Source organism: Schistocerca americana, chromosome 2 (assembly GCF_021461395.2).
Source record: "Schistocerca americana isolate TAMUIC-IGC-003095 chromosome 2, iqSchAmer2.1, whole genome shotgun sequence".
Taxonomy (NCBI): Eukaryota; Metazoa; Arthropoda; class Insecta; order Orthoptera; family Acrididae; genus Schistocerca; species Schistocerca americana.
The window spans coordinates 655,124,422-655,142,997 of NC_060120.1; the positions used below are offsets into that span (position 1 = coordinate 655,124,422).

At 37.1% G+C, this 18,576-nt stretch overlaps 1 protein-coding gene across 3 annotated transcripts in view; it reads right to left on the minus strand.

The window, feature by feature from the left end:
* Positions 1 to 6,071: 6,071 nt before the first annotated feature.
* LOC124596022 (mitochondrial dicarboxylate carrier-like) overlaps positions 6,072 to 18,576 on the minus strand; it is a 68,238-nt gene continuing 55,733 nt past the window's right edge. For all 3 annotated transcript variants that reach the window (XM_047134982.1, XM_047134984.1, XM_047134983.1), the window contains exons 6-8: positions 12,469 to 12,549; positions 11,032 to 11,088; positions 6,072 to 6,952 (exon numbers count right to left, since the gene is read on the minus strand). In XM_047134982.1, coding sequence (XP_046990938.1) covers positions 6,848 to 6,952; positions 11,032 to 11,088; positions 12,469 to 12,549 — 243 coding nt within the window. In that variant the 3' untranslated portion in view covers positions 6,072 to 6,847. The remainder of the gene's footprint in view (positions 6,953 to 11,031; positions 11,089 to 12,468; positions 12,550 to 18,576) is intronic.

The window sequence follows — 18,576 nt, forward strand, 5'->3', positions numbered from 1 at the left end:
CCAACTGATTAGCACTGTGTAACAGCTTCCATAACATCATCACAGAACATCACAGTATTCTATAAATGAAAGCAAAATGCATGTTTATAACAATAATAGTTGTCAACAATTGAATATGAAATACAACATTTATATATAGCTTTGTAAATCTGAAAGATGTTTTCAAACAATACTGCATATGAAGGCCAGTGTCACCCAGAAGTGACAGCAAGTACAATTGACTAATTATTCCTTACCTGCACTACATTTTGGCAATTTAAACACAGGAGGTAAACTTCCACACACAAAAACTGAAACATGACTGTATAGAAAATGTATGCATGAAATCAGAACCAATCAAACTATTAACCAGTTTTACAGTACGAATAAGACAAAACTGTGCCCTGCAATTAACCTTTATTTCACATTCTTTATGTTTAACTTAAAGACACAGTCATAAACTTTAATATAGTCAACAGTAAATGTAAAAATGAAATTCACAAAGGTCAACAAAAATAATTAAGTTTTAATGAGAAGGACAAATGCAACAAAATCTGTACTACTGACAAATAGAATAATACTTTGAATTGAGAGTCCACAGTAACCTGATAACAGTACTAACATTAAAAATTTTTGAACATACACTATCAACAATATATGGATATAATGAGTCATTCTACTAAATGAGTGGATGATTCAAGAAACAGTTTTGCTACACTATAAAAAATTGTACATGTCAAGTGGGTTAGTATAGCAAACTCCCTTGCAGCACACAAAAATCAATAATAATTATTGAGAAAATTAGATATTCAAATGAAAAGCGTATGTTTGCCCGAAATTTAACTCATCTCTCTCTATGTAGCAGGACATTGATATACACTGTTTCACAGTTATTTCCATTACTCAGTGTGGCTAACATTTTTTTTTTTTTATCATCTCATGTATATGATAACTTAATTTTATTTTCTGTTCATGTATGTAGGAAGACAAAACAAAGTATAAAATGGCACCTTTCTTTCTATGACACCTAACTGTCATCCTCAGGTTGTTATGAGGTCAGAATTCATTTAAACTTTTCTGGGTTTTGTGTCAGTGTCTTCATTTATATTGTTCAGTTACCACATAAGTGACAATCCTATGTGAACCACTGGTAAATTCTGCTCCTTATTACACTTTTGTCATTATCTATGGGGGTCATAAACTTGCAAACATTTGGATAGCAATGTGTGATTTTAAAACATTATAATTACAGTAGCAGGGAAGTGAATGCAATATGGAGCAATTATTATTGGTTTACAAATATAAATAATCTAACAAAAGTGCAAAAAAAAAAAATAAAGTGAAAGATCTGAATGTATCAGAAATTTTTCCTGAGAATACTGGTCCCACAATTAGAAGACTGGAAAATTAATTACTGTTCCATATAACATTCTTCAATATGTGTGGTTGCAAAAACTACCAATTTTTATGTTCATTCAATCCAATCATGTTTGACAATGAGGTGTATAAAGACAAAATAACTATTTATATTTTAGTAGTAACAGGAAGCCATGTTTATTAAATCTATCCAAGAGCCATATTAAAGTGAAAAAACAAATTTTTTTCATTTTTTGGAAAATGATGGCCTTAAAAACAGCAAACTAACTAAAGTAAATTTACAGTGAATACAACAAAAGGAGCAGTAATTACTGGTTTACAATAACTGCCAAGAAAAGTGTACTGGATATGTAAACTAATGTTTAATATATTTTCCTGAGAATAATGGTCCCACAATTTGGAGACAAAAATAAATCATTCCTTTTAAGAATATAATGCCAATTTTCTGCAGCACATATCAAGTTATCTGCAACAATCAATTTCTTGTAATGACTAACATTTGGTCTTGAATAAATTAATACATTGTAACCAGTCTCTAGCTACTGGCTGTCATGCAAATAAACTGCTATCAATAAAAATTGAGAAAGTCAATAATTTTCACTTTATGTCTATAGACTACAAAGTAACACGGTACAAAGGTCTTAATGACACTACTTTAAAACTATTTACATAAAATTTCCATACAATGCTGTCATATAAATAAACTACTATCATATCAAATTGGGAAACTAAATAATTTTCACTTTATGTCTATAGACTGCAAAGAAACACGGTACAAAGGTATTAATGACACTACTTTAAAATGCTTTACACTTATTTCCATACATAACACAACAGTCATATTTGCTCACTATTATTATTCCACTGTCTACTTTTCCATTTGGTTTATATTCATCACATTACAAAATTTACGTTCTTCTCTTAAACAGACATAGAAACAAAACAGTTAGGAAAATACAAGAAGTGGAGACCATAAAAATGTGCATTAACAACTTTTTACTACAAAGGAAGTTTACGGTCACAATTTAAAGAAAAACTGCTCGCACCGCATCAATTCAAGGTTTTCAAATGCAGATATTACAGTAAACTAAAAATTACAATAAAAGTTCTAATCCCTTACATGTCATGAAAACCACTGTCCAAGAACACTCATAATACTTACTTTATTTAAATGAACTCTTGTATGTAACAATTTGGGATCAAACATGAGAAATTTTAAGTACTGTGTTCCTGTCATGCTGGAAGTTTTCTCAAATGTCTTAATATAATTTTTTTTTAATTTTTAAGGCATGTAATATTTCTCAGTGTGTGTGATGTTCCATGAATTTACATGCAATACTTCTTCTAATACAATGTGAATAGAAGAGCTTTTTTTTTTTTTTTTTTTTTTTACATATATGAAAAACAAAGATAATGCATTAGATCTGGACACTTGGTTACAGTCAATATGTTACTGACAATTTATACTATGATTGAGCAATGTGGTTTCTACTGTTTTCACAATTATGATGCCTCAGACTATATCATCTTGGATGAATACTATGTTTTACTCAGATGTGTCTGGTGGAATGGCAGCATAGAATTTCATGCTGTCAACTGTTACTGACATTTACAGTTGTTACATACAGAGCTTTTTGTCTTAACACTACACAGAACATATCACAAATAGTGATTTGCACAACAAAAGTTCATTTAGAATGGTGTAATCCGGTAAAACAAGGGCACATTCGGATATAAGGAAATTACAGTGACCTCACTTGGCAAAGTACTGTGAAACATAATAAGGACAAGCATAAAACACAATTAAATGCTCATATAACCTATTAATTCTGATAACTTCCAAAATCTTACTACAAAGTCTCAGGATTCCCTAGTAGATCTTACACAGTTTCACCTTGCAACATTCTTGAAACCTACAGACAGATGTTGTAGTTGCTCCAATCATTATGAAAGTATAAATCTCTAAATCAATCACTACACATTGTTACTTAATAATTAACTTGTTCAATAAACAAAAACAATGGAAATTAAATTCTACATTTCAGATTTAAATACATTGTCACACCATGACCCATGGCATCCCAACACCATTTCTTTTTAATGCTTACACACATTTACAGCAGCATTTCAAACTGCTGTTCTGATCATTGGCCCAATTATGGACTAAGAGCCCAATGTGACAAAATTGTTTTATTCCTCTGCTTCAAATATAAGGTTTTGCATAGAATTAGTTTCTCCTGGAAACCCCAACATGTGAATAACTGCCACATTTTGGCTCTTGTTTGTAATAGCACCTTCATGCATATTATATCGCATAAATACAAACAAATGCATCACTGTAAATTCTTAGCATATAATTGTGTGCAGCAGAAACAGAGAGAGAGCAGTATCTGAACATCATATGATAAAAGGAAAAATATGAAATATTCTTTCACAAAAAAGACAATAGGCAGTTTATTAAACTATAATACTTCTGCCAGACACATAAAGAGGAAATCATAGAGACAGCCACAAGACGTAAATTGTATACAGGCATATAGCATATTGCAATGTCATTAACACAGTCACAGGTATAAAGTCATGGCACCATATTATGTTGTTCTGTTTCCTTATTACATACAAGATACATGTATCACACAATTGAAAAGTAATACATATATTACACAGTTTACAACTTCAAACAATACTGACTTCAGTTATTTGATGTTTAAAAATTTGATGAAAATATTTTCAACAAGTAGCAAGTTTTTCACAAAAATTTTGCAGTCTCTCATGGATGGATAATTAAAATCAGTCTAATACTATTGCTTCTACAATAATCACATCAGACCATGTCACTAGGTATTAGCAGCTACTCCATTTCAGTCTAACACACGATTATTATTATTACTATTATTGCAATATTTCCCCTTTCTTTAAAGCCTCATAACAATAATAAAAAACTGAGTGAACTATAAGCTAGATAATTCTTTTATTCAATTGTTTACTTAGAGAAACAAATGAAAAAAGGGTAACTGTACCATTTACTACAATAAAAGCATTAGACTCTGAAAACTTAACACATTCACACACTATTAACCTTTACTCAGTAGAGTCTATCAATAACTCAGAGCAAAAAATCTATTTATTGTATGGAAGACATCTAGAAACTTGCTGAACCAATAATATACCATAATCTCTTTTATAAAAATTAAATAAATATTACAGACTTTCAAAACAAATAGAAATAAAATCTACATAATAAATATAAATATCAAAATAGATTCACATCGTTTAACCACTGGATGTTGCACTTGTAATGCATGTCATTTCAGATATGGGTGCATGTACGAGGGCAGTTCAATAAGTAGTGCAACACTTTTTTTTTCTCGGCCAATTTTGGTTGAAAAAACCGGAAATTTCTTGTGGAATATTTTCAAACATTCCCGCTTCGTCTCGTATAGTTTCATTGACTTCCGACAGGTGGCAGCGCTGTACGGAGCTGTTAAAATGGCGTCTGTAACGGATGTGCGTTGCAAACAACGGGCAGTGATCGAGTTTCTTTTGGCGGAAAACCAGGGCATCTCAGATATTCACAGGCGCTTGCAGAATGTCTACGGTGATCTGGCAGTGGACAAAAGCACGGTGAGTCGTTGGGCAAAGCGTGTGTCATCATCGCCGCAAGGTCAAGCAAGACTGTCTGATCTCCCGCGTGCGGGCCGGCCGTGCACAGCTGTGACTCCTGCAATGGCGGAGCGTGCGAACACACTCGTTCGAGATGATCGACGGATCACCATCAAACAACTCAGTGCTCAACTTGACATCTCTGTTGGTAGTGCTGTCACAATTGTTCACCAGTTGGGATATTCAAAGGTTTGTTCCCGCTGGGTCCCTCGTTGTCTAACCGAACACCATAAAGAGCAAAGGAGAACCATCTGTGCGGAATTGCTTGCTCGTCATGTGGCTGAGGGTGACAATTTCTTGTCAAAGATTGTTACAGGCGATGAAACATGGGTTCATCACTTCGAACCTGAAACAAAACGGCAATCAATGGAGTGGCGCCACACCCACTCCCCTACCAAGAAAAAGTTCAAAGCCATACCCTCAGCTGGTAAAGTCATGGTTACAGTCTTCTGGGTTGTTGAAGGGGTTATTCTGTTCGATGTCCTTCCCCATGGTCAAATGATCAACTCTGAAGTGTATTGTGCTACTCTTCAGAAATTGAAGAAACGACTTCAGCGTGTTCGTAGGCACAAAAATCTGAACGAACTTCTCCTTCTTCATGACAACGCAAGACCTCACACACGTCTTCGCACCCGAGAGGAGCTCACAAAACTTCAGTGGACTGTTCTTCCTCATGCACCCTACAGCCCCGATCTCGCACCGTCGGATTTCCATATGTTTGGCCCAATGAAGGACGCAATCCGTGGGAGGCACTACGCGGATGATGAAGAAGTTATTGATGCAGTACGACGTTGGCTCCGACATCGACCTGTGGAATGGTACCGTGCAGGCATACAGGCCCTCATTTCAAGGTGGCGTAAGGCCGTAGCATTGAATGGAGATTACGTTGAAAAATAGTGTTGTGTAGCTAAAAGATTGGGGAATAACCTGGTGTATTTCAATGCTGAATAAAACAACCCCTGTTTCAGAAAAAAAATGTGTTGCATTACTTATTGAACTGCCCTCGTATGTGTTACAAGAGAAGCAAACTGTAGCCGCAGAAGTAAGTGTGTGTGTGTGTGTGTGTGAACTTTTGCTTGGAAAAGAAGCAAGTGCTCATAAAGTACTGTGAATACTGTTTTTCTGTTACTTGTTTCTATGCCCCATACATCAGTCTGCTATAGGTAACTGTCTGCCTTTTCCTTATTTTGATTATTGTTCCATCCAGAAATTTACATTATTATTCTACACTTACATTACTTACTTTACCATCTTCCATGCATAATATGGAAGAACCATCAAAGATATGTTACATGAAGAAGAGGCAATACACAATAGCAACAATATCTCAGAATGAGGCAAATATTTGACGATTATCCTTGTTTGTGTGAAGTGATAATTTTATGTCGGTAAAAACTGTAAACAAGAAACGTAAAAAAATGTGTGAGAATAACAACTATGGTAATGAGTACAACAAAGATCTTAATTTATGATGATGTTTCAATGGCATTAAAAATGTGATTTCCTTCTACGACCAATCATGACAGTAACTGTTAACATTTCACCTGCAAGATAGAAAAACTGATTATGGGAATTTTTGTGTGTCCTAAATGAGGAAAAATCAGTTAATTGTTTTTAATGTACTTTGGCATTCTATGTTTTGATGTTCATAGTTTGGAACTGATAAATTCATAAAGTTTACCATGTAAACCCTTTGATTCTCAAGTATTCTTTGCACTGTAGAAGTCAAACTGGCAAGTAGTACACTTACTCCAGTGGTTAAACAGCTAATTACTTCCTTTCTTTTGTGATGTAAATATAACCTATTGACCAGAAATAAGGTAACTTATTACTGAGGTAGTGCCAATACCCCAAAATTTTTGCGCAGTTGTTCCAGGAACACAAATGTTAAAATTGTCTGTGGCCCAAGTCTTATAAATGCTGGAATATAACCCTGAAAATAAGAAACGTAATGATTTAGAAGATAACTAACAGGTTTGCTGCAACTTATGACTAAATACTGGAATGAAATAGTTAAATAAGAGAGAACAGAAAAACCTCTGTCTATGTACTTGTAGTGTAAATGTGTAATGTGGTACTTCTAACAACTGAGTCCTGACTTAATACTAATACTAATACTAATACTAATAATAATAATAATAATAATAATAACTAAAAACAATGCATAAAGAATATTATATCCTGAACAGATGAAGATGAATTTCAAAGGTTCAGTGTAACAATAACAGCACTGTAGGTAGCTGCAGCAGTCCCTCTTCAAATATACCAAAGGTCTCACTGAGACCTTCACAGACCAAGATTACACTCCCAACGTTGTACAGAAACAGATCTCCCATGCCTTATCTCTCAAGTCATCCACCATCTCCCAAAGTCCCACCGCCGGACCATAAAAGTGCCTTCCCCATGTGACTTCTCTTCTTCTCTGCTCCCTTATCCCCCCCCTCCCCCCCCCCCCCCCCCCGCACCCGCACTTCACTTCACTGCCACCCACCTAACCACCTGACTGCACAAAGCTGCCCTACCCTATCCCCACCACATCCCTAATGCCAAAGGAGCACTTTACCATCCCTCACCCCTACCCTGCTATTATGATTTTACAGTGCTGTGTCACAAGACTCCTGGAGAACATAAGCCCACAGCAAAGGAGAAAAGCATTCAGTTCCCATGAAACTTAAGTACTTCTGGGATCAATAAAAATCAAATAATATCAAAAGTATCACATAATCTTCAGTTTCTTAGCAGATTTTTATAGATGTTAAAATGCTTTAGAAATAACACCCCTGGTCAGAATGATGTCAAATTGCAACATAATATTATCGGAGAAGGGGGGAAAACGTATGGCAGAAGAAAAAAAAAATAGTGTGAAAATTGATCAATAGATGGAACACATGTCATGTGCCTGACCCACTGAAGTTTGTATAAACACAGCGGGTACACTGCTTTTCCTCCTCTTGCATCTGCGATGTTCACCATGAGTGCCTCAATGCAGGATTGCACTCTGCTTGTAAAGCTGTATTACAAGAATGATGACTATGCACATGTCGCTCTTCCCAAGTTCTGGACACTGGAGGGTTTGAAAAAAGGCGTTGGTCCGATGACTTCCGTGGGTCTTGAAAAAATGATTCAGTAATTTGAAAAGACGGGTTCTTTTTGGTGTGCAACGTGGTAGAGGGAGGAAACAAATTGATCTGACATCAGTGGAAGCATGACCACAGAATTGCAGGAGGAGATAAGTGGAGGTGTGCAAATGTGTAGTGCATGGAGAATTGCCCGAACATACCCTTTAGCACGGTGCGTAAAATACTACGAAACATCCTTCTTTGCTATCCATTCAAAATTACCCATGTGCATGAGTTGCTTTCTGTTGATCTGCCAGGAAGAAAGACCTTTGCTTTAGATTTTCTTGCTCTCATGAGTAACGGATCTGGGAGATGTGTTATTTTCTACCGGACTTGTCGATACCAAATTGTAAATGTTTTCTTATATTTTTGTCAGAATTTTTTATTGTAATTTGCCTTATTATATGCTAATTTACTTATATTTTTGAGAGTGAAAGCATATTGATTACTATTAGTAAATGTGACGAAGAATATCAAAGAGACTGATTACAAGTGGAAGCTTGTGTGTTGTGTAAAATGTCTTTGACGCTGGAGTCGTCTTTGACTGTAGTCAGTCAGCAGTGAACTCATGGTGTGTGTTGATGGTAGAACAGTGTGCAGGTCGCCGTCATAATATTTTGGAAGTGAACAAAAAAAAAATGAATTATGTTACTACTTTTTTTATATAAACTTTAAGAAGAAACCACATTCGTAGAAATGGTATTTGAAGCACCAAAAATGAGGCAAACGCATTGAACCAGGTCATTTCTGCAGCCGACAAAACTGCATTGTGGAATCATACTTCCACTAGACAACTGAAGCCAAGACAAATATCACCTTGTAAACATTTTACGGAAAAGGTACTGTCACGAAATATGCCAAATTTAAGCAAATAAAAATAGTGAGCATATTTCACATGGAAGTCGACAATGATTGGTTATAGAAGATTTTGTGGAAGGAGGAAGCCCACTTCCATCTGATAGGATATGTCAGTACACAGAATTGTCAAATATGGGCAACAGAAAACCCACACACAAATCAACCAGTTCTACTTCATCCTGAGAAGGTTAATGTGTGGTGCAGGTTTACAGTATCATTTATGATAGGGCCATATTTTTTTGAAGACACAGGTGCTTCTGGTCTTGTTACCTGTACCATCACTGGTAAGTGCTATAAGTGTCTTTTGTGCAACCATGTCATTCCAGCTCTCCAACAGCATGAATGTGATTATTTTTATGCAAGATGGCACACCTCCACACATTGAAAATCCAGTTAAGCAGCTGCTAAAGTGCCATTTTGGAAATGCTAGAATTATCAGCAGCCATTTCCCTACAACCTGGCCATGCTAATCACCTTATCTTAATCTGTGTGACTTCTGGCTGTGGGGCTATCTGAAAGATGTTGTGTTCAGTGTTCTAATTGCAAACTTAGCTGCATTGAAGGCGCACATTGCGCAACGCGTTCTGAATGTGAGCCTCGAAACACTTCGATCAGTTGTGGAACATGCTGTTTCTTGATTTCAACTTGTTGCAGAAAACAGTGGACAGCATACTGAACACGTTTTGTGCCAGTAACACGGAAATTAATAATCCTATTTGATTTTGAGTGATGCTTTTTATGCAGTTTTTTGACTTGGGACAATTAAAAACCAATTTTTCCCATCTGATGTGATAAGACCTTGCCATTGTGGATGGGCTTATGCAACTAACAGTAACACATCTGTACAGCCATGTACACTGAGCAGTACAGTTTGTTTAATGTCAAATGAACACCTTAGGCATTGTTGTATGATTCATTTGTCATTTGTAGTCAACCACTATTAAAATTGTGATGCTTACAGTGCCATCTATTGTTACATTTTGTAACTATTTATTTTTCTTCTGCCATATGTTTTACCCCTTCTCCGATAATATTCCGTTGCAATTACAGACAGCCAATGGTAAGCAGACTAGACACACACACACACACACACACACACACACACACACACACCACACACACACACACACACACACACATACACACATACGTGCGCGCGCGCACGCGGGACAGCTCCGATGTTCCAATATGCATTTTGAAATGTGGCACTCTTATATGGACCTAGGGTATGCTCACTCATGTAGGTACATAGCAAAATCCTCAAGCGGATGGTGCCAATAAACTGTGGACTTTGGTTCAAACAGCTTGGCAGGCCAGTCCTTCATTATGTGTAAACTGAGTATTCAGTTCCATGCAATGACATACATGGTTTCTGTTCATGAGGATTGTGAAGATATTGGCTTTTTGTCAGTACGATAACAATGCTGATGTTAAGTACTGAGTTGTTATCTGTTGTACAAGTTTTTAGCTGTATCAGGATGTTCAAGCTGCTCTACACATTGCATGATCTCCAATAAAATTGAATTGTACCCAACAAACAATAACCTCTTCCATTCACAGGATACGTAACTTTTCACTCACTCTTCCTTCTTCCCTGCCTGCTAGTAATTTTACACTTACTGATCCTTTAATGACAATTTTTCCGATCAAAATATAATAGAATATAAATTGGTTGAATAAGTTCTGCATCCTTTAATACTAATTTTTTCAGTTTCTCTCTCATATTTTCTGTGTTTTGATCCCCCATTTTGTAACGTGTGAATCTTTGTACATTTTATGATTCAAGACCGAAATGTTTAAATTTCAATAAGTAGTACCAATTTACACATGTCATATAGTCAGAAGAGCTGTCAGCTATGTGGCAATTTTATATATCTGCTACAATTTGTATGTCTACTGACATGAAGTATTACTGTTTATGTTAAAGGTACGATGCATGAACCAACAAGTACTTTATTTGACAGCTAGGGTATACATTAAACATAGGCTGAGACACACTTTATAAAACCACTGTGGCAACAACATTAAATCTTACCTTGAAGAAACCCAGTGGACCAAGTTTGGCAGTATACGTGGCTATGTGCCATAAGCTCTGCAAAATAACAGAAGACAACAATGGTGAATATAAAGATTATGTGAGTTCTTTGGCAGAAGTTTCCAGCATTAGAGTCACAAAATATATGAAAATCAGAATACTTTTTAAAAATAATGTTACACATGGCCCATACCATTACAGGCTGTAGAAGTTCAAAAGCAAAACAACAAACTAATTGCCATATCAACTTTCACCACCTTAAAATGATTACATAGACTGGGTTGCTTTAAAAAATTTCAAGTATGCAAGCAATGCCAAAATAGTAACAACAATATCAAAAAGGTACCACACATACAAAACATAGTGTTTGGTCCAATACTAAAGTTGACAGTAAAATTTCAAATCAGAGCTGTCTGGTTCAAGAGACATATACCTCAACATGTGTCTTTATGCCATGAAATTTAGTTAGATATCAGTAAATCTATTTCACCTACATCCCCAAATATAGTTAATCCTCCATTCCCTCTTTTCTGTTATACTGGCAAAAATCTCTAGTACCCATGACCATGTTGTGCAAAGAATTTATTTCAGGTTGAGTTCTTGAGGATTCAGATCATGTCAATGGTAGTGTTATCAGACATTATAGATTACAAAAAGAGAAAAAAAAGCTGAAAGTTGCCTTGAATAATATGCCACAAAGATACAAATTCAAATTTTTACTACTGACATGATTCTGTGATTTTCTCCCCATTAAAACTAATTTCAATCCAAATTTTAGAGTTACACACTCTGTAATTTATAGTACATAAAAGAACATAATATTTGTCCATCAGGCATATGTCTGACACTTTAGTTCCCAGAGCTATCCCTCTGCAAAGCTTGAACCATCAGAACCAATGTTCTGAACAAATATAGCACACCATATCAAAGGCAAATCTCTCTATGGAGCAAATGTGATTTACATGAGTTGTTGTATAAGTATAATATCCTTACAGGAACAACTCTTTAAAATCTATGACAACCCTTATAAAGACTACTGAATACCTTCATTGTGTGGAAAATTATTATTTTTGTTACTTTACAGTTATTACTGACAAAACTAAAAAATATTTATACACAAAATGTTTCACTTGAGGGGCACAGAGGATCAAGATCAATAATCAATAAACTAATGGAGGGCTAGTTCTGCAAGGTTTGCAGGAGAGCTTCTGTGAAGTTTGGAAGTTAGGAGACAAGGTATTGGCAGAATTAAAGCTGTGAGGACGGGGCGTGAGTCGTGCTTGGGTAGCTCAGTTGGTAGAGCACTTGCCCGCGAAAGGCAAAAGTCCCGAGTTTGAGTCTCGGTACGGCACACAGTTTTAATCTGCCAGGAAGTTTAATAAACCAATGAAAAGCACGAATTATTTGGGAAAATGTAGAAAATTGATTAGCACTAACCTTGAATTCTCCAGGCTTTGCGTTCATTGCTCTTGTCTTCATCACATCTAATGGCTGCGTGAGTGTTGTTGCTACTGCACCCTGCAACATTCAGACATGATTATTGAGACACACCTCTCTCTCTTTCTGTGTGTGTAAAATGTCTTAATTACATACTGGAAGTTATCTGCAAAACAAATAGTTTGAATTTTGATGGAAAATTATATTAAAATTCACATTCTTGGTATCAGACTACATTAAACTGGATTGTGTGTGTATTGTGTATTGAACTGGGGACCTAGAAACGATGGAAAGACTTCGTCCTGCCATAGCCCTCAGTGGTTTATAAACTCGCAACAGGCCACAGCAGTCCACCCACCTCACCGCCACCCCACACCGAACCTGGGGTTATCGTGCAGTTTGGACCCCAGTGGACCCCTCCACCCCAGGAATGTCTCATACCAGATGAGTGTGGCCCCAAATGTTTGCATGGTAAAATAATGATGATGTACATGCACATGGAGACACTGTTCACGTAGCAATCATCCACATAGTGTAACTGAGGTGGAATAACGGGAACCAGCCCTTATTTGCCGAGGTAGATGGAAAACTGCCTAAAAACCATCCACAGGCTGGCCGGCACAACATTTGGATCACTCATATCAAATGCAATCACTGCATTCAGTGACCCAGCATTTCAATGGAGAGAGGAGCGTACTAGAGAACATAAGATGTATGAGATAACCTGTTGTAAGATTTCTTATAAAAGGATAATGCATATGCATTCATTCATTCATTGTGTACTGTAGATCTTAAGGATGTGGAATAAATCAAGTTCACAGGGAGAAGCAACCACTGTTGGCTACTTCTGTAAAATATACTATCAACAAATTATGACTAGTGATAATCTATTCATACTGATAATTATTGTAGATTATTTTATGTTCATGTACACTATATATTACAAGAGAAACAACTAATTTGGAAAAAAAAAAAAAAAAAAAAGAAAGACATGGCTTTTTGTCCTATAATGCTCAGCTGCTGAATTTATCCAACACTTCAAACAAATCATTTATGTGACTTCACACAAAGCTTTATCACCTGTCTATCGTATTTACTCGAATCTAAGCCGCACTCGAATCTAAGCCGCACCTGAAAAATGAGACTCGAAATAAAGGAAAAAAAAAATTTCCCGAATCTAAGCCGCACCTGAAATTTGCAACTCGAAATTCAAGGGGAGAGAAAAGTTTTAGGCCGCACCTCCATATCGAAACAAAGTTGGTCCATTGTAACGCGAGACACAATTTAGGTCAAATGAATGACGATACAGCTACAGTAGTTTGGTTCGCGTAGTAAGCTTAGCAGTTAAGCTTTACCAGGTAGTCATTGCTACGCGTCAGGTGCTCCATCAGTATTTATACGAGTACCCTTCCATTTTCACGTGCTCCGTCTGGTTTTAATAAATTGCTTATTTTGCTTTGATCTGATAAGTGCCGTTTTCTTTGTTATAGGTGTTCACGTCACTCTAAGATGAAAATGCATTACTGTACTGGATCATGTATAGTTTGTCGCATTCTGATAGTGCGTGTTTACGGCCTGTCACCGCTCGCGGCACAGCTTGCTTTTGTGTGCGCTACCGCCACTTACAATAAAAAAAAAAGAGGAATTGTCTCGTTAGCGAAACAATGGCAAGAGACTGCTATTTGTTGTTACTTACACCGCTGTTTTCTTTGATAATGATCAACAAGAACCAAATAATAGACTGCGTATGATAGAACACGTTCTGAACGAGAGTTGGCGAAAATTTTTCTCCTTTTGAGAATCTTTGCGGCCGCTTCTTTAGTACATCAAATTCTGCACAGAAATTAGTCATCTTAGATTTAAAAATCTAGTCAGTTGCCGTGCTTCATTTCTGACTGTATCACTATTAGGCATAAGAATAATACGAATATAAACATGACACGATACGTGTATTCTTCCGCGTTTGCTCTCTCTAGTTTCGTAGCTTATTAGGCAGACAGGATTTAAATGAGTTAGCAGCAAACACGAAAGAATACATGGCAAAATGTTTATATTCGTATTATTCTTATGGTGAAGAGAATACTGCATGTGATTCACATTTCATCAGGTTCCTATTAGCAACCATCTCTTCTCACAGGTAGGAAAAAATTCAGAACGTAGAGTTGGTCAAATTGACAAACATCCTAAACAGTCTTGCCAGTTGGATTTTAGTAGTACATTGAAATTCTGCTACATTCAAAGATGAACAATACAGAATTTGTATTTACCTCGTTGGATAATGTATGAAAATGCAGTGGTCGAAACTCGGGGCAGAGAAAAAAAGCTCGTCTTCCACCTTTCTTTTTTTTTTAATTTATTTACTGACACAGAGGTTTTGGCGCCAGTATTTATCTTTGTGCCTACAAAGCATGCCTGTGTAGCGCTACATATATTCGACGGCAGAATTTAGTTGTAGCAGCACCTACCAACATTTTTCAGAACTTCCGCTTGCTTTGCACTCGATTCTAAGCCACAGGCGGTTTTTTGGATTACAAAAACCAGAAAAAAGGTGCGGTTTAGATTCGAGTAAATACGGTATATAGGCTATAGGCAAAGTCAAGTAACATAAACAGGAGAGTTATGTGGAATTTACATCCATTAGTCTAAATATACTAATAAATTGTAGAAGTGATATTAATGAGGTGTTCTTTTACGTGTTTTTTTTTTTTTTTTTTTTTTTTTTTTTTTTTTTTTAATGTCTGGGGACTTCCAATCATCTGTCTGATGCCCACTAGCTCCCTATTAGAGACTTTTACACCACAGTATAAAATTCAACTCTGAATCCTTGGGACGGATGCATAGTCTAAATAAAAATTACTTGTACTCATCATATTGGGGGTTGTGAACTACAGGTGCATCTAAATTCAATCTTGTTATTACCAACAAATATTGTTACGTATTGATACATAAGCGTAAGAATACCTAAGTCCTTGAAGAGGTTTCTGCAAGAAGTTCAGTTATCAGCATTAGACAATACTGTATCTCATGAATGTACAATAAATACTTTTGCACCACAGCTGCACTCCCCAGAAGATTATGCCATAGGACAGCTCTGAGTGAAGGCATCAAAAGTATGCTACCAATCCAGTCTGCAGGTCAACACAATGACAGAGATTTCTGATTGCAAATCAGGCAAAACTCAGCTTTTTGGTTAATATTTCCACATGCTGATGTAACCTCAGTATATAATTATCTAGTAATTTCACACCTGAGACTTTATCCAGTATGTGCCCACTGATTTCTACATCTAGTACCTGTAAGTTTTTTTTTACTTATTTGCAATAGCAGAATATGGCTTCTGTAATATTAAGGGTTAAGTGGTTGGCTGTGAACCAATTGCAAGCCCTTTCCAGAATTCTCCTGTCTGTCTGGTATTTTGGGATTTACAGACCATAATATGTGAATTACTATAAGAATTAATGAACTAGAGACACTTTAGATGCCAAGAATATAAAAAAATTAATTTTATTGCTGGTAAAAGGTTCTGGCAGACTCTCTTTAACTAAGCCATTATTTGGTGCTACAGTTAAATATTTCATATATTATAAAGGCACAAAGTTCTAGTACTACTAGAGCAAAATAACACAATATAACATTAAAATTACAGAGAGACAGAATGGCTGACTTTTCAGTAGACATATAATTTAAAAATAGAAACATTCACTGCCTTTCACAACTGTTAGTTCTTACCTTATGGAGAACAGAGAGGTATGTTGGGGACAGTTGGAAAGGATGGGTTGGTCACTTAGACACTAGGCTAAGAAGGACCTGTGTTTTGTGAGGATAAGCAGAGACAAAGGAGCTGGAGGTGGCAGACAGAGTAGGAGGTCAGAGAGAGAGAGAGAGAGAGAGAGAGAGAGAGAGAGAGAGAGAGAGCTTTAAATGTGTCTATCAGTAATACATGGAATTTCATCTCTTGAAGCTAAGTAGTGACCTATCAATCTGTCTCTCTGTAATTTTACAGTTTTCTCACTGGAATTTTCCTTTTGATACAATAAAATTATAAATTATCTTGGATTTGACCCAACAAAATATAATAACAAATATTCAGAGAAGAATCTGGAAACATGGCAGACCATCATAGGTATTTTTACATGTAGGAATTGTTACAGCATCAGCTGCAGGCAAAACTTCAGAAACAGCCAAGGTGTGAGCATGCCCACCATAAATGAAACACTTGACCTGGGTGCTAAAAATATGCTGGTGCAGCATTTAGCAACACAGCAGTCTACCATAGCAGTGGAATGTGTTACTTCATGCTGAGGCACAAAGCTACAATTCTACAGCCGTCCATGTGATGCGAAGTGAGCTCCTGTGATACCCTATGCTCTATCCACCAATCAGCAGCACTTGTTCTTGAACTGCCAACCTCTGCCAGCACCATGACAATCTCTGTGACAGTCATCAGTCCAATGTTTGGCCTCACTGCTACAACCTCACCATACACAACTATGTGAAGTTGTTTATCTACATGCTGCCAGATTGACCTTACATTTCTGGGTCTGAAACATACTGTCAAGAGGAGGCCACTCACAGGCTGTCACCGCCTGACTTTCTAGCCGACTCCAAGGGTCGTTGGTCGAATGCAGGGTGTTTACTCGCCCTCACCTGCAGTATATGCGAGGCTGGCCATACTGTCACTGGCGATGAGCTGACTCCGGCTTCGCATCAGTAAATCCATTTGTACTTTCGGCTATGTTATGCTGAGGCGGCATTCCGCCACCCCAGTGTTACATCCACCATGCAGTTCCTCGGTACAGACATCAACCTCTTTGATGGAAGCTTTGATTAATAATGAATGTTGTTATTGAGTGAGCACTCTTGATTCCACACTTAACGCAGTATTGGAAGACCCCACCCAGAGAACCCATACATGCCATTCTTGGGCAGAAGTGGCCATCCTGGCTAGTATGATGTCGGTGTTGCCTTCTGCTCTGTCACACCATCACAGGGCCATGAACAGAAGAGTACACTAATTACAGCATGCACAGAAGCACTTAAGCAGTCATCCTTTCCACACACTACGTATAAATGAATATGTGATACAATGGGAAGTACCCTCTTCCATGGACTTCACAGTAGTTTGCCGAGTATATGTAGAAATATACGATGTAAAAGGGAGATCAAGGTTTAATGTCCCAGTAATGGTGAAGTCAGTAGAGACGATGTTCAAGTTAAGACTGAACAGGGAAGGCAAAGAAAATCATGTATATCCTTCAATAAAAAACATCATGACATTCATCTTACTTAATTTACAAATATCACAGAGAGCCTAAATCTGAATGATAGCTTGGGAATTTGAACCCTGCTGTTCATGAATAGTGCCTTAAATACTGCACCACCTCACTCAGCCATAATATACAGGATGTTCATAAATTCCCAGTACAAACTTCTAGGACTTGTAGAGGGAAGTAAGTACATAATATTTTGAATAGGAGCCCATGTCCGAAAAGTGCCATTTTCATGCTACAACTACACTACTGGCCATTAAAATTGCTACAACACCAAGAAGAAATGCAGATGATAAACGGGTATTCACTGGACAAATATATTATACTAGAACTGACATGTGATTATATCTTCACGCAATTTGGGTGCATAGATCCAGAGAAATCAGTACCCAGAACAACCACCTTTGGCCGTAATAACGGCCTTGATACACCTGGGCACTGAGTCAAACAGAGCTTGGATGGCGTGTACAGGTACAGCTGCCCATGCAGCTTCAACACGATACCACAGTTCATCAAGAGTAGTGACTGGCGTATTGTAACGAGCCAGTTGCTCGGCCACCATTGACCAGACGTTTTCAATTGGTGAGAGATCTGGAGAATGTGCTGGCCAGGGCAGCAGTCGAACATTTTCTGTATCCAGAAAAGCCCATACAGGACCTGCAACATGCTGTCGTGCATTATCCTGCTGAGACGTAGGGTTTTGCAGGGATCAAATGAAGGGTAGAGCCACGGGTCGTAACACATCTGAAATGTAACATCCACTGTTCAAAGTGCCGTCAATGCGAACAAGAGGTGACCGAGACGTGTGACCAATGGCACCCTATACCATCACGCCAGG